This window comes from Phocoena sinus, chromosome 8 (genome assembly GCF_008692025.1).
Source record: "Phocoena sinus isolate mPhoSin1 chromosome 8, mPhoSin1.pri, whole genome shotgun sequence".
In the NCBI taxonomy this organism is placed as follows: Eukaryota; Metazoa; Chordata; class Mammalia; order Artiodactyla; family Phocoenidae; genus Phocoena; species Phocoena sinus.
In genome coordinates this window covers 5,317,772-5,339,179 of record NC_045770.1, presented here as the reverse complement: position 1 = coordinate 5,339,179, position 21,408 = coordinate 5,317,772, and the positions used below count along the sequence as shown (strand labels likewise).

General features: G+C 51.7%; 1 protein-coding gene across 3 annotated transcripts in view; it reads left to right on the top strand.

The window, feature by feature from the left end:
• The window catches only part of FLI1 (Fli-1 proto-oncogene, ETS transcription factor), a 115,418-nt gene that overhangs the window by 50,748 nt on the left and 43,262 nt on the right, over positions 1 to 21,408 (top strand). For 2 of the 3 annotated variants that reach the window (XM_032639990.1, XM_032639989.1), the window contains exon 2: positions 12,454 to 12,665. In XM_032639990.1, the coding sequence (XP_032495881.1) occupies positions 12,454 to 12,665 (212 nt within the window). Of the gene's footprint in view, positions 1 to 11,755; positions 12,038 to 12,453; positions 12,666 to 21,408 lie in introns of those variants that run through there. The other variant, XM_032639991.1, reaches the window with a different exon arrangement.

Sequence of the window (21,408 nt, the reverse complement as noted above, 5' to 3'; positions counted from 1 at the left end):
TCCTCCAGGAGGCCAACCCCCAAGGCCCTCACTCACAGCCCTCCCATCCCCCCCACATAAGTCCCCTACATAAGTCAACCTTCTCCCCAGATTGAGCACCTTGGGGCGCATTTATCTTTGCATCCCCTGTACTGAATGCCTGACATGTAGAAGGTCCTCCATAAAGGTTTGGTGAAAAGCTGAGATTTAATGAGGCAGGGTCTATGCAGGGACATCTAGATAGAGCAAAGGGAGGAGAAAGCTGGTGTCCACATAGGTGTTTGCAGACACGCAAAGAGCAATCAGAAATCTGTATTATAGAGATGTCTACAGGCCAAGCGTGCTGGGGAGAAAGGGGTGGCAGGTCTTATATAACAAGGGGAGAAACTATTTAAAATAGGACATTAAGTCCATCAACAGAGGAACGGATAAAGAAGATGTGGTACATATACACAATGGAATATTGCTCGGCCGTAAAAAGGAACGAAATTGTGCCATTTTCAGAGACGTGGATGGACCTAGAGACTGTCATACAGAGTGAAGTAACTCTGAAAGAGAAAAACAAGTATCGTATAGTATCACTTATATGTGGAATCTAGAAAAATGGTATAGGTGAACTTATTTGCAAAGCAGAAGTAGAGACACAGATGTAGAGAACAAATATATGGATATCAAGGGGGGAAGGGGGCCGTGGGATGAATTGGGAGATTGGGATTGACATATATACACTACTATGTATTATATAAAATAGATAACTAATGAGAACCTGCTGTACAGCACAGGGAACTCCACTCAGTGCTCTGTGGTGATCTAAATGGGAAGGAAATCCAAAAAAGAGGGGGTATATGTATCTGTATAGCTGATTCACTTTGCTGTACAGGAGAAACTAGCACAGCATTGTAAAGCAACTATACTCCAATAAAAATTAATTTTAAAAAATAGGACATTAAAATGCAAGAGAAGGAACAAGAAAGGGGGAAACGAACAGAAGGTACAAATGGAGTAGAGGAGCAGAGTACAGTAAACCCAGGAGGTGGGCAGAGACGGGGCCAGGGTGGCTGAGCCAGCCCAGAAGACGGACCTCTGTGGGCACCTCCCCTGGTCACTCCCATCCTTGTGTTCCTGCAGCAATCTGGTAACCATATGCCGTGGGGCCACAGAAGAACTAAACACCTTGGCTAGAATAGCTCATCCAGATGTGAAAGTTGGAAATCCTGCACACTCAGGACTAGCTAGGCCTGAGGTCACCCAGCGTGGCTCCTTGGGCATGAATCATGGAAAGGAAACAGCTATTAAGCACTGGGAAATGGATTCGGGATCCTCTTTGCCCAACGCCCTGGAGAAAGTGAAGTCAAACGGAGTCACTCGTGCTGGGCCCCGGGTGTCCATCAAGGTGAAGTGGACTCTCCCCTCTCCCTGGCCAGGGCCAGCAGGGCTCACAGATATGGACACCCTGCTTCTTGAGGCTGGTTTTGCTTTTGCACCCCTGCCAGGATGCTCCCTGGGTGTAGCTGGAAGAATAGATCGAAGGGCCCCTACGTGCTTGTTTCCTGCCGGGCTTCCTGTGATTATGAGGGCACCCGTTGCCACGGAAACCATCACATGAGGAAATCAGCAGATAAGATCACAGCTTCTAGGAAAAGGACCTCGAGTGCTTTTTTGGTGGGGGGGTGCGGAGTAGTCAGTGGCTTCGTGTTTAAATTTGAACAAGAAACGGTCACTGGGTGCGGCGGGTTAAAAAAATGGACAAGCCTGTGTGCAAGGCTTAATGTCTCGTGGCCGAGAGTGAGCCGGAGGTCTGGCTGGCAGCAGAGGTGCTGGCGGGAGAGGGATGCTCTCAGTGTTTCCCATCATGCTCTGGGGTTCTTATCCGTCAAAAAAATTTGTTGCACACCTGCTAGGTGCCAGGAACTGTGCAAGCTGCTGGATGCGGACAGTGACTAAGATTGACGTGGTCCCTCTCTTTGGGCTGCTTCTAGCAGCAAAACTGGTCTTTGAGACAAAGGATGGGAAAGTTCCCAGGACCCGTGGCCTTGGAGAAGCACCCAAGGATACATGCCATCTACATTTCCTCCCTTCCCAGACGCTTGCAAAAGATGTCAGAAGGCGTCATCAAGACTGGTAGACCAATGTCTGCTTCCCCTGGGGGAGCCCATCGTTTCAGACCTGAACTGCCTCCACCCCCTTCCTCCCTTCGTCACTCTCTTGTCACCACAGACCAGACTGAACTCGTCTTGGTCCAGCTAGCAGGCCAGAGCCATAAAGACCAAGCCCCAAGGGAAACTCTTAGAGCCCCCCACTCCCCAGTATCAGGAACTGCATCCCATCCCCCCGCGATGGGGGAAATTCAGACTCTGTGAGGACGCAGTGCGGCCCCTCCCCACCAGGATGCTTCTTCCAAGCTTTCAGCTCTCCGTGATCAGGGCAGTGCGGCCATTCATCATCGTCAAAGAGCATTAAACGTTCAGTAGAAGACGGTTAGAGTTTGCCAGGAACCAAGAGGTTAGGTAATTTGCCCAAAGTTGCACAGCCAGTAAAGCCCTCCATTGACCCAGCTGGCAGCCTGTGCCTTTTATTGGAATGGATTTTACAACGGCACCCTACGGAGTGAAGAGAGCGGAGAAGTGGGTTTGCTTCCTTTGTACCCTCTGTCTTTGACCCCTCCCGCAGCAGACGTGCTCGGGGACCCTCTGGGGGACAGGGCGGCTCCCAGCCCATCTCACGCCCCCACTTCCGCAATCGGAAAAGCAGGGCAAGGAAAACATTCTGATGTATAACCACTCATGTGGTGCCACGGGGGCACCAGGGCACCAACTCCTGGTCTTGGAGCAGAGTCCCAGAGGACCCGCGGTGCCAGTCTTCGAACCTTTAGTCCTCATCATCCCGGGGCAGAGAAGGGCAGGAGGGGGCTCAGAGCAACAGCACTGAGCCACCAGTGTGGAAGCATCCTGTATTTTTAATGACTGGTACAGCCACTGCTGTGCAACCGGGCAGAAGACAGTCCCAGTGCAAGGGACGAGCAGTGAAATCCATTGGGAACTACGGCTGGTCCGGTATCCAGGACGGCCGCCTTGCCCACCTGCTTCTCCCCATGGCGTCTGGGGGTGTGTTTTGATGGTTGACAGTTCTCTCTTCATCATCACCCCTTTGCACCTGGCAGGGCTTTACTTAACCCTTCCAGCCAATCAGAACTGGCAGGAGAATACGGACTTGATTTCACAGAAGAGAACATCTAAGCTTGCCAACCACAGCGAGGCCTCACATCCCACCCTCTTGCCACCCTGTCCCTTGGGAACCTCGGGGTCCACCTCTGTGGTCAGGTCACTCCTTATTATTAGAGAGGGGCTTGGTCCCCGGAGTGTCAAATGTAGCAAGTTATACACAGCAGATCATGGCTGGCCTTTTCACACTCCCCATCGTCATTGAGAGAAAGCAGCTTGAAGAGTGGTCAGCCCCATTGTAAAGAAACAGAAAGGGCAACGCACTGTAAAACGTTCCCTTCTTGGAGCTCAGACTAACCTTCTATCTGCCTTCCTGTTAGTATCCACATTCAGCACTTTTCTTCTTTTCAGCATTAAAGTCATTCTCTGTGGGAGGAGAATGTAACTTTGATCTTTAGAGATCCCTTTAAATGTGGTTAGGGTCAAAAAAGTGACTGTGAAAACTCAATGTCAACAGGCAAAGGTAAATACCCATGGGAGACGTGGAGAAGCATCTAATGGGAGACGGTGATTAACAGGGGCCTCCAGCTCTGGATTCTGTTACATGGCCATCTTTATGGAACGCCAAGACCCTCTCCTCTGAACTCATTTAGGCTCATTCCCTTAATTTATTAAACTCCATTAAATAAAATACTTTCATCTGCAAAGGATTCCAATTCCATCTTCTAGGGGCTTGGCTGGCTGCCTTTCTCTGGGCGGGCCACAGCAGAAGCCCCCCCCCCACCCCCCACCCCAGTTAGTGAAGATCTAAGTGACCAGGAGTGGGCACGGAGGCCTGGGGGCGGGGCAGGGATGAGGTTAGAAATTTCAATAAGCTACTTTAGAAATCAGCCAAACACTCTGAGTTTCCAGGGCCAATTTGGCTGTGTGGCAGAGCCCAGGATAGGATTAGACAGAGTTAGCAAACGGGGAACAGTTTGGGGTGAAGAGTATAAGCTTTGCAGTCAGGCTACGGGTTGGAGAGTCACTAGTTCAGGTTTCTTTACAGTAATATGAGACTCCTAACTCACATCCTAAAAGGCTAAATGAGGTGATGGTTGTGAAAGTTCCTTGAAAGCGTCATGTTATCACATTATACTTGCTCTGTTTGTTCCTTCTAATTTAAAAAGTGGTCCCTGCTTGTTGTTTGTTTTCTCACTGTTGTTTGTCTGGGGTAATTCCCCTACATGGTTATCAGAGGAGTCAGGCCTTATGGCTGAGTCTGGCCCTCCCTCACTGTACGAACCTGGAGAGGTTAGGCTTTGGGCCTCCGCTTCCCCACGGAGTCTGTCCTGGTGCTGACTGCTGTCAGCCCCTGCCAGTTACCATAGTGAGAAGGTTACTCACACAATCCTCCTCTACCTCCTTTGAATATGGATCTCTTGTTGCTGATCAAAGTGATAGGAGATGCTCCAGTCGCTACATGAGAAATCACCCCCAAATCTAGTGGCACAAAACAATTATTATGCTTATGAGTTCTGTCAACCTTCGTTGAAGGTTCCTCACTCCCAGGCCTGGAGGCTGATGCTGGCTGGTGGCTGGTGGCCTCAGTTGCTCTGTGTGTGGACCTCTCCATGTAGTTTCTCTGCTCGGGCTGGTGTGGGCTTCCTCACAGGATGGTGGCTGGTTTCCAAGGGCTAGAGGCCCAAGAGAGAATGAGAAGCAGGTGGAAGTCGTAATGCGTCTGTCACCTGCCCTTGGAAGTCCTGCAAGGCCGCTTCTGCCACCTTCCACTTTCTGAGGCGTCATAAAGTCTCCTCTGGGTTCAAGGGGAGGGAAATAGATGCAGCCTCTCAGTGGGGAGTGGCAAAGATTGGAAATACTGATGTGGCTGTTTTGGGTCAAAGGCACCCTTCCCGACCTGAGCAGGGTACCTGCGCTGCTCTGTGCGGAAGAGCTTTCAGTTAAAGTTGGGTGACGGATCAATGTTTCCACCTTCTTCCGTAGCCAACTTTGCAGAACATTTACCTCCTCTTCCCCTTGACACCTGCCCTCTGTGGGATGGGAATAACGGGCAATATTTGGGGACAGGGCTGGCAATTAGAAGGGAGGGAGAGGCCAAAGGTTTGAGCAAACTCACAGGAGCTACCTCTCCTGACACTTCAGATGAGAATGTGCTGACCAACCCCCCAGCGCACACACACACACACACACACACACACACACACTGCTGCAGAGCCTGCTGGTTTCCCCAAACAGAGAAGACAGAGGACTTTGCTCCCTAGAATCCTGTCTGCATTTTGTATGCTCTCTGGCTGCCAGGAGAAGGGACTTCACGTCATTATGCAAAGAATGTAATACAAAGCCACAGCTCGTGGGCTCCCTGCGGTGACCCAGGGATGAGCTTTCCAGAGGCCCGGTCTGGGAGTCGTGGACCCACTGAGCAGGGGCAGAGGCAGGGAACTCAGTTTGGTCGCTTTTGACATCTTTTTCACTTGCTCCAGCAGAGTTCCTGAGCCACCGAGAGCTGTCCTTACAAGTTTCGGGGCAGGACAGGGGAGAGGAGGGGAAGGAAACAACGTAGGGTCAGTTCTTCTCAGGCCCCTCTTTTGGGTCATTCCCTGTGCTAGAAATAAATACTCAGCCTAATTGTAAGAATCAGGAAAGGGTGGGGGAAATTTGGGTCTTTTCCCTCTCTAACTCCATTTGGCCCATCACCGTGGCCCGTGTGTGTCCTTGCTGCACGTGGACGACGGCAGACATTTCTTCCATGCACTCCTGCAGAGAATGGGGAGATCCTCACGGCACCCTCTCCAGCATTTTCCCTCTCTGCCTGCATCTCTGCTAAGGTCTTTGGAGATGCAGTTATTGGCTCACCACTGATGTCAGCCCGGCCATCACGTGGCCATGCTCTGACCACATCCCCCATCACTCAACTGACGTGAGCATGGAAAATATCCTTTGCTTAATCTAAGGGAAACAAATGGTGGAAGACACATCTGCTGGTATTTTTAAAAAAAAAAAAAGGAAAAGAGAGGGGAAAAAAAGTATATATGGCGGGACTTCCCTGGTGGCGCAGTGGTTGGGAATCCGCCTGCCAATACAGGGGACACGGGTTCGAGCCCTGGTCCGGGAAGATCCCACATGCCGCGGAGCAACTGAGCCCGTGGACCACAGCTACTGAGCCTGTGCTCTGGAGCCCGTGAGCCACAACTACTGAAGTCTGCGCGCCTACAGCCCACGTTCCGCAACAAGAGAAGCCAGTGCGACGAAAAGCCTGCTCACTGCAACAAAGACCCAACGCAGCCATAAATAAATAAATAAATTTAAAAAAAAAAAAAAAAAAAAAAAAAGTATATATGGCAAATTCCAAACTAAGGGAAGTTTATTTATTAGTGAATTCACAGTTATGCATGTGGCATTCTTCTGATATTTACTACATGCCTGATGTAGGAACAGCAGGATGAGTGGGTGCTGGCCACCTCCTCCCCTCATTTGCAGGATTATTTCAGTGCCTTATCTGTGCCTCCTAGAGGCCTGAATTCAGAAGCTAGAAAGAGAGAGAGGGCTGAAGCTGCAATGGAGCAATCTGATGGTTTGCAAGGAGGAGAAACATAGATTAGGAAGTAGGTTCTCTTTTCTAGAACCCCGTGGAATCTGCATTTCAAATCCAACTATTATCTTCAAACCCGCTCATTTTGAACCTTGGGCAACCTTGGTTACTTTTAAGTAACCAACACAGTTGAGAAGAAGGAATCTCTCAGGCTTTATCTGTCTCCCCTCGCCCTGCCCCCATCTCCAACCCAAAGGGTCTCAAGGCATCTCTCAGCACCGTGCTTCTTTTAAAAAAAACTTTTTTTGTTGTTGTTTTGTGTTTGTTTTGGTGTTTGCTGTGTCCTAAGAACTTTAGGCTCTCGATTTAGGGAGTTCACTTACCTCGTTTTATATTTATTCAAAATCTGCCAGATTAGGTACTGTTATCATCACCGTTCTACAGGTGAGGAAATGAAGTTTGTAAAGTATAAATTGCACTAGGTGGTGCATTGATGACTAACTGATGGAACTTGGACCAGAACTCAAATCTTTCTGACTCCAAAGATTGTGCTCTGTGTACATCTCAACAGACATAAAGAGTTACCCTCAAAGAAGTTAGTCTAACTGGGAGGTGGATGGTAATGGTTAAGTGCCCAGACAGCAGATCTGAATTTGAATCCCAGGTCACACTCACTTACTTCGTCACCTGAGCTAGTGAGTTCACTTCTCTGAATAGCCATTTCCTTATCTGAAAACTAGAGGTGATAACAGTACATCCCTCGTAGAATTGCAGGGAGGATTAAATTAGATCGCTCAGGGAAACTGGATTTGCACTAAATAAATGCTATGATAATTGTCTGCTACTTTGACCTGTTTTCTACAATGATGACAGGGATGTATTGTAAGTGATGTGTTAAAGGCACCTTAACACAAATTGGGTAAGAAGCACCAAGACTAGTGCCCTCTGGCCGTGTCCATCTGCTGGCTCCCTGGGCCAGCAGGGCATCCTGGGAAGGAAAGCTGACACAGTTTGGTCAGCATTTCTACGGCCAGTATGACTATCCGCTTAGCTCGGAAATCAAGCTGCCATTCCCAGTAGTTGCCCTTGCCTGAGTGCTCTGGTAAACGGGTCAAGTGGGATACTGTTGTGCTGGACCACTTCCCTGCTTGGAGTCAAGGGGCCCTGTGCCTCCCTCTGGGTCTAGGTCTCAGTGGCTGAGAGACCAGAGCCTGTCCTAAGTGACAGGCCTTTCCTTCCCAGCACTCAGCAGAGCAAAGGGATGTGCTTCGCAGAATCCAGTTACTAAGCAAGTCAGGGCTGGCTTCCCAGGGACAGAGACAAGGGCCGAGAGAGACCCCAGACTGAGCCCCACACGGGATTAGGGCCACGCCCTCTGTCCTTCCTACCGAAGTCAGTTTCCCTGCCACGCGCTCTGCAGCAACCCGGACTCAGCAAGGCTTTAAAGGATCATTTGACTTCCTCTGAATGAAGGGATCAGTGTCAGGTCCAAAGTCAAAAGGAGAAGTGAAGGAACCCAGCCACCCTGAGAACAGTGTGTGAACGTTTATGCTGACGCTCTCTCTGTCTTCAGCCCATCATCCTGGAGGTAACCACTCAGCAGCCGTCCCTCAGTATAAAGGTCTTGAGCCCCAACTGTGTACTCATTCCCATAAAGAGTTTTAAGTACAAGTAAGAGTTTCATGTTGAAACTTTTATAAGTTTTAAGAATTTAAGTAAAAGTAAACAGCTTCTAAGACATAGCGAAGTGTGTAACAAGCTACAGGCATGTTGCTGATCCGACGGCCAGTTCAACAGCTCCTCAGCTGGGCAAAGCAGCTCCTTGGTGCCGACGCCCCCATCAACTCACCCCCAGGGACTTCCGGGACCTCCAGTGGGGACAAGATTCTGTCACACAAGTACGATGGCCACACCCACCTCACGCCGTGCTCCTGTCGGCCTCTTCCTGCCCCACACCCGTCTTCCTGCAATGCGCCGCTGCCCCAAAAGCAGCTTGGAAAAGGCTCGCCACTGCCCATTGGGAACATGCCGTGGGCTTGGTCTTGGGACACCCCCAAAGCTCCAGCCTTGCGTGGCAAAACGCCGTTGTTTCCTTTCAGAGCCAGTGTGAATCTTCTCCCCAGCTCTCACGCTTCACCAGGATCCCAAAGCAGCTTGTTTGGGGCCTGGTCTCCCCAAATCTACGACTCCCACTTAATGGTCCTCATCTCCTTCCCCTGCTCGTGTTAGGTTTTCTGATCCAGTCCAGGAGGCCAGACAAGGAACTGTTCTCTTGCATCTTCTCTCTCCCCAGCTTCTCCCAGCCACCAATTCTTTTCTCCACCACGTGACGAAATTTTTTAAGAAAGCCTTTTCCCTATCAATGGCTGCAAACAGAAAAGTGTGTGTGTGTGTGTGTGTGTGTGTGTGTGTGTGTGTGTACACGTGCATGTTTACCCAAGCAGTAGTCTCACTTGACCTTGCAAAGCTCAAATGAGTCACAGGGCATTATTATCAGGGAAGGTTTCATGGAGGAAGGAAGATTTCATTTACCTACAAAATGGGAAGAATTGGATGTGTGTCCGGAGCAGGGGGCAAAGAAAGGATGCTCCCAGCGCATGGGCTTACAAAGTCTAAGACACAGGAGGGCACTTGAAGGCCTGTTTAGTGGAGCAGTGGAAACAGCGAGCCTGGGGCAGGAGGTGCAGCCTGGACGTCGTGAACGGGGAACGTGGATGGTGGGCCGCCGGGGCGAAGCTGAGTTCTTGGAAAACAGGCAGATGAGAATAGATTTGCGATGGATGAAACCGAGGATGCTCTCGGAGGGATCTGAGCCGGGGTTGTGGCTGATGACGGTATTTACAGCTTTCAAGGGAGCTGGATCTGGCGGGGGGACGTGCAGGGTGGGCCGGGTGAGGGACTGGGTGCTCGCTCACAGAGGGAAGAGTCTGAAAAACACAGCAGAGGGATCCGAGGACAGGACTGGACAGAAAGGGGAAGGAGAGATGTTCTGGAGTAAACCAGGGTCCTCTCCTCCTGTGACGTGGCCCCTTGACTGGAGTTTCCTTTGATTGTGAACTGAAGGAAACTTTTTCCCAAAATGAGTTCAAACCGGTTTTGTACCATTTACCACACTGCACTTTGTTCTGTAAAGTATTTTTTCTCATCTACTTAAGAAGTCTCTCCTTGGTCAGCCTCCAGAAATCCCAGCTTGGTCTTATCTGGCCTCTGTTGCAATCTCTTTGCTGTGAACCCTGGTTTCGCCATCTGCTTGGTCCCTCTGACTTGACTACCCTGCTTCTCTGCTCCCTGACCTGCCATCTCTGGGGATAATGATGGTAGTGAACTTTGCCCGAGTATCACTATCCCCGGTCCTGCCTCCCAGGCCTCCTGGCCTCGGTTATTCCATCATCCTCTGCCCCAACCCAGAGGAAAGGAGATGGAAGAAATACTTTAATTGGAAACGCCAAGATTTGTGCATGGTCAAGCAAGCATGTCAGCCGCTCTCCACGGTGGAAGATGATACCTGATTCCTTAGGTGTAGTCTGTTTTTGTAGCAGAACTGGTGACCGTTCATCCGTCACCAAAAGGGCATTTATGGGTCCTAGTTGGTAATGCATCTCCGCTCCTAGTGTAGAACCCCAGGAAGTTCATGGGCTCAGATTCAGGCCTCTGGAAGATGACAGTGACTTTTCAAGTTGACTTTTCAACTTGGAACCACTGTGTGCCTGGAGGACAGTTCAGATCCCCGGTTTGGGGTGTGGAGCCAGCGCGGATCCCTAATTGAAATGGACGATGGATATCGTAACCAACAGACAAATGGTTCCAAAAAGCACAACTTTCCTCTGAGTATGACACAGGGCAGCAGGTGGAAAGTGAAGGAGCCCAGTAGATTTAGGTCTGAATCAAGGGACCCGCCCTGTCCTTTCCACACTGCGCAGGCAGCTCAGCTTTGAAACCGCCGTCTCCGGCCACGTCTATACTCTGCAAAGCCTTCTGGTGTAGGAGCAGACTTCCCGGACTATGTTCCAGTTATTCTTTCCTGATCCCAGCCGGAAACAGCTGCAGAAGAGCCTCTTCCTTTGAAGTATGGCTGTCCTCCTGCTGGGGTTGAGAACAGCCGTGGGAGAAAGGGCGACACTTAGCTGGTAGAGCAGATTGTAATTTTATAGGTATGGCAGCGGGGGCTAAAGTAAAGGTGCCATGGTAGGGCTGCCATAGCAAAATACCACCGACAGTGTGGCTCAGGCAACAGAAATGTATTTTCTCACAGCTCTGAAAGCCGGAAATCCAAAATGGGGTGCTGGTGGGTCCTGAGGCCTCTTCTTGGCTTGCAGATAAGCTGCCCCCTTGCTGCTTCCCCACATGGTGGTCCCTCTGTGCCCATCACCCCTGGTGTCTCTCCATGTTTCCAAATATCCTCCTCTTATAAGGACATCAGTCATATTGGATTAGGACCTACCCAAAAGGCCTCATTTCAACTTAAGCATCTCTTTAAAAATCTTATCTCGAAATACAGTCAGATTCTGAGGAACTGGGGTTAGGGTTTCAACATATGAATTTTAAGGGAACAACTCAGACCATAGCAGGTGGCCTAAGAGAATCTTTACTTGAAGCTAATAACCATCAAAGCTAACTTTCCTGGGTGTCACTCTGTACCAGAGACTGTGCTAGACATTTCTCCTGTAATATTACATCATCACCTCTCCACGATTACAGATTGTATAATTATACTTAGATTATATTGATTATAATTAATTCTAGATGGTGAATTACTACCTTTTCTGAAACGTGGTCAACTTAATTTGGTGGAATTGTGTGATCTAGTGACGATCACACCCCAGTCCACGACCTGGGTCGCTGTGATCTGCCATGAGCTGGATGATGAGGGAATCTCATTACCCTGCTTTGGTCGGTACACCTCCGGAAAGTGTGATGCTGCCGCCTTTCTTCGTCCGCCGTCTCCACCTGTCCCGGCAGGTGACGGGACAGTAGGCATGGGAAGATCAGCCCTGACTCCTCCATCCACATAGCTGGGATTCCGCCCTCTTTCCTGGGCAGGCAGAATCCTCACATTTAGGGCTGGAAACTGTCATCTGAAGGTATCAGGCAGGAAAGGATGAAGGAGCACTGTGTCCCAGGGAGGCAGGCAGCCTCCCATCTGCATCTCAGATGTGTAAGATGCCCCAGCACATCCTAGAGCGCCTCTAAGCAGACAAGCTAGACACCTGTACTTAGGTCTTCTCATTCAATCACCTATCAACTCTGAAAAAGCTATTCTAATTCCTGTTTGCAGAGAAGAAAACTGAAACTGGAGGGGACCACAACCCTTGGCCTCACCCTTCTTCCCTGGTGTGACCTTGAGCCACATACTTAACCTCTTCGGGTGGGTCTCACTGGCCTCACCTGTAAAAGAAATGTCCCCACTCCTATGCCCCATAGCTTGACTGCTTCCCCAGCTAGTAAGGGGCACTTCTGTTTATCCCGAGAGAGCCCAGGGTTCAAGCACCACCCCAAACCACGCATGTGCTCTGTGTGACCATTCTTCCTGGCCTTCCGCTCCTCACACTCCTTTCTGGGAGTCCCAGCCTATAGACCCAACAGATGGACACACTCCCGGGGGTCTGCATCCCCGCTCCACTCCCCAGACTGCCTCATCACCCAGGGTACCTCGCAGAGAACCCATCAAGCTTGTGCAACTGGGCAGCCCTGGGCCAGCCCGCCAGTTCCCAGGGAGGGTAGGTGGGGAGTGGTGCTGGCTAAAGAGTGACGCCGGGCTTCTGTCTCCTCTCTGCCCTCCAGGAGGCTCTGTCGGTGGTGAGCGACGACCAGTCCCTCTTCGACTCCGCCTACGGACCGGCGGCCCATCTCCCCAAGGCCGACATGACCGCCTCCGGGAGTCCCGACTATGGCCAGCCCCACAAGATCAACCCCCTCCCCCCGCAGCAGGAGTGGATGAATCAGCCCGTGAGGGTCAGTGTCAAGCGGGAGTACGACCACATGAACGGGTCCAGGTAAGCCCGCCAGGCCTGTGCTGCCCAGGGTCGGGGCCGGGGGAGGCTGGGCCCCCTCCCGACCCCACCCCACCCCCGGCTCGCTCCTCTGGGGCTGAGTCAGCAGATGTGGCACCAAGGGGTGTCTGCAGCAGATGGGGCTCTGGTGCTGGGCCGGGGGGCCTGAGCCAGTCCCCAGAGAGCTGGGGTGAGAGGCTTACTTGAGGGCTGCGGCAGAGCAGGGCCGGAAGCCCCCCTGCTCTCTGGGCTCCGAGGCAGCCCTCAGGCCCACGACACTAACAGGCACTTTTGGAGCATCTACGTTACGTCAGGCCCAGGTGCAGCCCCTCTTAGGGATAATGAAGCAATAAGATACTCTTCCATGTCTTGTTCCAGATACTTGGCCTCTCTGGGTGGGTCTCACCAGAGCAAAGATGACCAAACCATTCTTGGAGTAAAAGTCCAGGATGATGATGTGGGTGAACACATCTGAGGGCTCCCCGTGCAAGGGAGGACATGTCACACTTGGAGAGTGTGTTGGGAGTTAGTGCCGCCCTGGGCCAGGAAGACTTTGCAGATAGAGATGGACAAGAGAGGACTGAGGAGAAGAAAATCATAGCGACGAGGGAGAGCACACCTAGGGGATGGGTGGCCCAGGGTCCAGTCCTGCCTCTGAACGTGGGCCAGTTACGGGTCCCTCTGAGCACCAGCGGCCTCCTTTCTGCACGGCTGGAGCATTTACTCTTCCATAGGCTTGTTACAAGGGTCGACAGTGATGCTGTAGGAGAAAGGACCCAGGACAGGGCCCTGGACTAGGAAAGTGCTGGATATCCCAATAGTGACCGTCATGAACCAAGGTCGAAAATAGAGAAAATGGTAGCCTCGTTCATGAAACGTCAGGCAAGCCAGGGGCCTACAGCACGGGGAGGTAAAAACGGAAATAAGAGAGAGCCCTGGGGCTTCCCTGGTGGCGCAGTGGTTGAGAGTCCGCCTGCCGATGCAGGGGACGCAGGTTCGTGCCCCGGTCTGGGAGGATCCCACATGCCGCGGAGCGGCTGGGCCCGTGAGCCATGGCCGTTGAGCTTGCGTGTCTGGAGCCTGTGCTCCGCAACGGGAGAGGCCACAACGGGGAGAGGCCCGCGTACCGCAAAAAAAAAAAAAAAGAAAAGAGAGAGCCCTGATGGACAGGCTAAGAAAATAGGGAATGTATTCCACATGCAAACGCCCACTTGAAACATAGACGTGACATCTGAACATCATCAGATCTGTGACTTGAAAGCTAAGGATCATTGTACACAGAGAGTGGGGAGGGGAGAGTCGGAAAGATAAGTAAAGAAGTTAGTGAGGGGCTTCCCTGGTGGTGCAGTGGTTGAGAGTCTGCCTGCTAATGCAGGGGACACCGGTTCGAGCCCTGGTTTGGGAGGATCCCACATGCCGCGGAGCAACTACGCCCGTGAGCCACAACTGCTGAGCCTGCGTATCTGGAGCCTGTGCTCCGCATCAAGAGAGGCCGCGCTAGTGAGAGGCCCGCGCACCGCGATGAAGAGTGGCCCCCACTTGCCACAACTAGAGAAAGCCCTCGCACAGAAACGAAGACCCAACACAGCAAAAATAAATTAATTAATTAATAAACTCCTACCCCCAACATCTTCTAAAAAAAAAAAAAAAAAAATTAAAATTTAAAAAAAAAAAAAAAAAAAAAAAGAAGTTAGTGAAATATCCCGGGTAGGAAATCAGATGCTTCTGAACTACAGTGATGGCACTGATTGTGGAAATAAAAGCGGAAAGACACATGAGGGACATATCCGGGGGATAATTCATGGGGCTTAGGTGGATAAATATTGCACTGGGGGGAGGGGTTTGTGAGAGGAAAGAATCGAAGATTGGCAAAGCTTGGATGTTTCCAAGAAGGACAGTGCCAGCAGCAGTCACGGGGGTAGGAGGAGGACATGCTTTGAGTAGGGATGTCAATGTTGCCCATCAGATACGTCGGGAGCAATCAGTAGGACATCCAGATAAAAACATCTACGAGGCCCTGGAAACCGAAGCTCAGATACTACTGGGGTTTGGAATTTAGGCTTGGGCATCATCGTGGAAGAGTTCTAACTATGCTGGTGGATGAGGTCACGGAGGAAACAAGTCTAGAGAGAGCAGGAGGGGTGCACGGGTGGTGGAGAGGCACCCCCCGGATGGCCCTGGTCTCGGACCTGCCTGTGGAAACACGCGGCCCCAACACACTCCAACCCCACTGACCCAAACCAGCCACTGGGATCCCAGCCACCTCCCCAGCCTCTAGGATTTCAGGGAGGTTCCGGGGGTCCGAGCCAGGAACCCCTCCAGTGAGTGAGTGTCTCTCCACAGAGAGAATGAGGGTAATGACCTGCCCCCAGCGCAGGGAAGACGGAGTTTGTCAAACATCTTTCCACGTTACCATTTGCTCCCACCACTCTCCCATGAAGTCCATATTGTAATTGCATCTTGACATACAGAGGCAAAGTGGGCTTTATGGTGGTATATGACTTGCCTAAGGATTCAGAGGAGGCGGTGCTGGCCCCGGAGCCCAGGCTCTCGGATCCTGGCCCCCCGCGGCCCACCTTTCTGCCCCCTCTGCCTGCGTGTGGTGCCCTTGCCACCGTCTCACGTCTGCCGACACCCACCCCGCAGCATGGAGGGCCATTCAGCGAGGCCTCCCAAACTGGCCTGAACACAGGCACTCCCGATGCTTGCCGGCAATCCAGATCCACCCTTGGACAGGCTTTGGTCTGTTGTAGCCTGAATCCAACCCCCAATCCCCTCCACTGCCCTTGCCCCATCCAAGCACCTCTCCTTCTAGGCCACCTGGGAGCACCCTTCTTCCTCCCACTTCCTCTTGCCTTCCTGAAATCTCGTCATCAGACAGCAGCCAGAGTCCTCCTTTCAAAATATTTAACTTTCTTGCTCAAAATCCTTTAATGGCTTATGACAAAAATCCAAAGTCCTTCAGCATCCCTCTGACACCCTCTTCACCCTCCACCCCCATCTCTCTCCTTCCGTCCACACCGGCCACACAAGACTCTAGCTGCTTCTGCATGCCAAGCACGTGTGTTCCTTCTTTCTGGAACATTCCTACTCCATCTGGTCTTCTGACCCTCTCCTTCACTTGTTTTACGTCTCTGCCAGAATGTTCCCTTCTCAGAGGCCTTCTCTGACCACCAGATCTAAAACAGCACCCGCCAGTATTCACCCTGCTTGGGTCCTTCCCGGCTCTCGGCACGCCCCTCACTAAAGTGTGGGCAGGGCTTTGAATGTTTACCGGGCGGCACCTGGCACATGATCGTTGGCTGTTCAACACACGGTTGTTAAATATGTGAATGAACGCGTGGCTCACGCGAATCAAAGGTGAAGATGTGCCTCTGTAGTCACGTAGGTCATCCGTGTACAAGCCGGGACAGAGACCCAAGTGAGCTGGCAGCGCCTCAGACCAGCCTGTGTCTGTGCTCAGGTGAGCCTGCATTTGTGAGCTGACTGCTCCCTCCCCTACTGCCAGGGAAGCCTCAGACACTGCAAGATACTAATCCTGGGCAGAGAGGGTCCCCCGAGGAAATCAGTTTTCAGAACCCCCTTGCCAACTCGTCCCCGGCTCCCGTCACACCAGAAGCCAGCTGGAGGCGAGTTGTGTGAAGACTCCAGGGACCAGATGTGAGATCTACCTGGCTCTGGTTACACAGAGCAGCCCCTGCTTTTGATCTGCCCGTCTTGACCAGAGTAGGTTGAGACTGATGTCGTCTCACCCCTCCCGGGAAACAAAGAAGATCCAGGGGACTCTCAGAGACAGGCAGGCTAGGCGCAGCCGTCACTGGCACCTCATAAATATCCTCTAAGTGCTCACATGGAGACTGGACTGGTGGGCAGCAGGGAGCAAGGATTTTCAGAAAAAATGTCTTTTCTTAAGATGGAACCACGTCAGATCCAATTATTTGAAAACTCGAAACGAAACAGTGTGATGAAACAGATGCTGGCCTATCTAAATCTCTCACCTGCCACTCTGTGCTTCTGTCCTCCAAGTAACACTGATGATGGTACCTTTAATGCAAAAGATAATTCCTAACTTCAGATGAAAAAACCAGAGTGTAAAATTTGGGATCTCTTGGCTAACAGACTGAATCTGTGCTTTTCGATGCAGTAGCCACTGATCACAGGTTGCTTTGGGGCACCTGAACTATGGCTTATGCAAAATGGACATGTGCTTGAAATATATTTTAACATACTGGCTTTAGAAGACTTAGTGTCGAAAAAAAGTGAAATATCTCGTTAATTTTTTATATTGTTTTTATTGAAATGATCATCTTTGGGTGGTATTGAATTAATATATGAATACATTTTAATATATTATTAAAATTCATATTACCTTGCTTTTTTATTTTAAAAATGTGGCTACTAGAAAATTTTAAATAATATATGTGGCCCCTTCGATTGGACAGTGCTGGGCTAGAATGTTTTGGACCGTCCCGTGATTCACTGAATTCTCTCCGTGTTCTTTGTTAACTTGGGATTCTGAGTTAGTTGACGCTTATCAGAGACCCCACAGATACGTGTGTCGCTGGAGGAGGTATTCCGTGCACCTAAAGCTACAAGACCCTTCTTGCTTCCTATGCCTCCGCCAAGTCACAGGGCCCGGTGGAGAGACGGAGGTCTGAGGAGCTCATTGAAATTCGAGCTTGCCCGCGTTGAGGAAGGTTCGCTCTCTTTCTCTGTACCTTCCCCTTGTTGAATCTGTTAGCATGAGTTGCTCTTCAGACAGTGTGGCACACAGGCTCTGTGCTGGATGTAGACTTCAGCATCTCGATCCAAGCTGTGGTCTGCAATTAACTCTCAGCTTCATCCTGTCCCAACCACGGGTTTTGGGGATAACATCCCATGAAGGAAAAAAGTATATATCAACTTATAGAGGGGAAACGCAAAGACCCGCTTGCCTGACCTGCTGGACCAGAGTTTAGCATTGGTCTGCCCCGACGCTCCCTAGACTGGCCAGCAGGATCCAGATGCCCTTATTCGACACCTACAGACTTCAGTTCTACATACAGGAAAACGAGCCTCACACACCCTGTCGCTTCTGCCTCCGAATGCAGAGTCCCTTCCTAAGGTGCTTCCTAAAACTCTGAACCTCACGATACGAAGCATGTCACACATAAGCTGGGTGGGAGGCGTACTCAGGGTTCTGGAGAAGCTGTGAGCATCTGCTACGTACGAGTTAGGGTGATGGCTTTCCTACAGGTGATTTCTTGTCTTGAAATTTGCTTTTAACATATTGCATCTCCTTTTCAAAAACAAAAAAGACATATGCACACATCTCTGCATGGCTCCTACGGAAATCCTAAAGACAGCACAGATTTGCTTAATTTCCATACAGTGTACACATGTTGTGGAAGACACACATGATGTGGAAGACACACCTGATAGTCCTCATGCAACCACAGGGCTCCAGTAGCCCTTGGGACCTCACGTTAGCTGTGTGGATATTGCGTATCCATTGACAGTAAGCCTGGGCTGCAGATCTGTGGGTCTGGGTGACATATCCTGAGTTAAGTTGCTCTGAGTTGAAAGGGAAGGAAGAGAAGATGTTTGCATAGTCTGAAGGGGTTATCTTTGGGCAAAGTCTTTGAAATCTCCTTTTATCCAAATACTCAAGACTTCTCATCTTGTTTTAAATCACTTGACAGTTTGCAAGGCACTTCTGGAAACCAGCAGTAGCCTTTTTAAAGCAATGTTCCCTGAACACACACAAGTAAAACCAGAGGAGTAAAGAGGGTATGTCCAGTGGTGAAAAGAAAGGACAAGATTGCAGGGTCACAACTCCTTTGCTGTGGCCTCCGCTGCGTGGCTTTCTGAGCCACGGCCGAACGGGAGATGCTCTGAGTTACACTCTCAGAGCCACCACCTCCTCCCCGCTCTATTGTGGCAGCCCCAGGCCCTCCTGTCACCTGTCCCAGTGCTATCAGCTGCCTGTGGGCCCTGACCCCATGCTAGCTGTAAGTACAGGTCTCAATACAAATCAGCAACATTATGGGCAAGCTGAATGGCAAAAACCTCTCTCCCTCCGTGCGTGCCCCCCCTTGTTGTCATCGGGCCTCTTCACGGGCACCAGCTGCCTCATTAAAGAGCAGCCTTTATGCTTGCTTCACCTGTACCCCACTAACCCCCCCACCCCCTCCTCGCAGTAGCTGGGGAGGCCTCGAGAGAGGCCTGTGCTGCCTGCAGAGTCACAGAGCCGAGAGCCCCAGCGTGGAGGGGAGCGCGGCAGGTGGGTGGTGAGGGCATGGCTTTCCCTCCTTCTCTCCCAGAGGTCGGAGGAGGGCCGGCTTGAGCAAGGGCGGAGTCCAGGGTGGTGGCCAGGGCTTCTCCCTTAGGGCGCCCCTTTGCAGATCTTAGGCTCTGGGACCAAGGATAGGGCCTTGTTCCCAGAGGAGAAGCAGCCAGGCGGGCGAGAGGGCAAGCAGATCACCCTGCCCCGCTGGGGAGCAGGTGCGAACACGGGGCGGGGGAGGGGTTGGACCCTGAAATATGGCCGCTTCTTTGCGATAGGAAACGAGAAGGTTCCCATTACTGGCCGGCCCCCGTGGTCACCCTAGCAGGAGAACCTGGGGCCTGACCCTGTTCAGATGTCCTCCCCGGGGATCTGGCCTTGGCCACGCACCCCCCCCCCCCCCCCGCCAAGCAGGTGCCTCTCTCACCGCAGTGCTCAGACTCCTTACCAGGTGACATACCAGGCAGCTTTTACCAAACAATTCCTCTTTCCAAATTTCTTTTTCTCTCCTCCTGGCCCCAGGGACTGGCCCTGCCCCAGGCACCTATGGCATAAGGGGTCATTTCATTGCGATGCTTTCTGAGGTCTGACTTTTCACCACTGCATGGCGAGGGGTCCGTTTTGGGCACAGAAATCCCCAGAGGCCCAGCCGACGTGGAAAAGAATTTTCACAACTTGTCTCCCCGATGTTCCCAAAGTGCGGCGCAGCCCGCGGAGGGCAAGTCCCCTTCCGCCACGCCCGCCCCCACCCGACACCGCCCCCTCGCAGAAAGTTCTCTGGCCCCTGCCAGGGGAAGTGTGTGCTCTGGCAACCTCACCCTCTGCACTGCGTTCCCAGCCAATGAAAACGTTGCTCTCTTGGTTAAAGGCCAACTTAATCCTCCAAACTTCTGCTGCACTCGGGTTGTTTCACCATGGACAAGTATGCTGGGAAAGGCTGCCAGGCCGTGGTGGTGTGTGTACGTGTGCGTGCGTGTGCGTGCATGCGTGCATGTGTGCGTGGGCCTGCATGGGTAGCTATGCGCCTGTGTGCGCATGCGCCCACTTGCGGTTAGCCCTGAGGAGGGTGAAGGAGACCCTGCGAGCTCCGCAAGAGCTGCGCTCAGACGCAGCACCAGGGTCTTTCTGGGACTGCTTCATCTCAGGCCAAGTCTTCCTCCAGCAGAAGCCAAAGGGCCAAACTCTGGTGCAAAGCCCCGATGTGCTACTGCCTCCTCTCAGACTGCTATGGGGACATTAAACCTTTAACAATCTGGGGCTCTGACGGCTGGTTCTTGGTTCTCTGCCTGGAAAAACAGTAGGCGAATAGTAAAACCTTAAATTCTAACATGTGTAAGTTATACATCTTATTTTCATTTTCAGCCCATGTTCCCCTCTGTAAGACATCAGGAAAAAATTACCGTCTGACTTCTAATATCTCAGTGGGGCATTTATCTCCCAGCTATGATAAGTGATCTTCAATATTTTTTTCCTTTCAGATTAAGAAACAAATTCATTTAATTTTCTTTATTGAATGTGCTCTGGCCTCCCCCACCCTGCCGAGTCCCCGCCCTCCCAAGCTGTTACTCCCTTTTCCCGGCTCAGCGACTGCTCTCCTGCCCGCGGGGCTTCGGCCTTTGCAGGACGGGCGGGTCGATCTGGCACAACCCTGGTCCTTAAGGCCTCGGGATGGTCTGTTCCTGCCCACAGCAGAGTGAGGGAGGGCAGCGGCCAGGCCTCTGGAAAGCCCTGTGAGGTTCTGCGGCCCGGAGTTGGCCGGCGGTAATCTGAACCTTATCTGAACTCCTGGGTCTGAAAGCCTGGCTTGGAGCTCTTGCAAGGACTGGCTGTCTCCCAGGTTGCCAGAGCTGATGCTCCCTGCTCCAGACAGGGCCGCAGCCTTTCCTTGGCCTCTAGTCACCTCCCTCAGTCCTGCTGCTGCTGGAGGGGCTGAGGGGAAGCGAAGGCAGGGTAGGATGGCACTGCCTGGGCGTGCCTGATGGGGGCCCTGGGCTCGGGGTAGGCAGAGTGTTCTGCCAGGCTGCTGTGGGCACCAGGTGGCCACGGCTGAGATGTCAGCTCAGTCACCGGACAGATGCTCGTCGCTGAGCTGAAGCCCTCGGCTCCCACACTGCAAAGTATCAGGGGCTAACCTGGCCGTGTACTTCTCTGGTTTCCTTAACCATAGAAAGGAGATATTAACCCTTGCCACGCCTATCCTGGCGGGTGATTGGGAAGTTCAAACAGAACATTGTATGAGAAACACTTTAAAATGATATGCATGCAACAGAAATAATTCACTCCAAAAACAGTGATGGCTCACCCCCTCTGTAAGGCACTATAGAGAGGGTTTAAAAAGGTGTATTTGTCTAAAACCCACTTATACGGGGTGCCTAGAATAGTCAGATTCATAAAGTCAGAAAGTACACTGGTGGCTACCAGGGGCCGGGGGATGGGGGGGCGGGGAAGGGGAATGGGGTGGCAGTGTTTGCTGGGGACAGG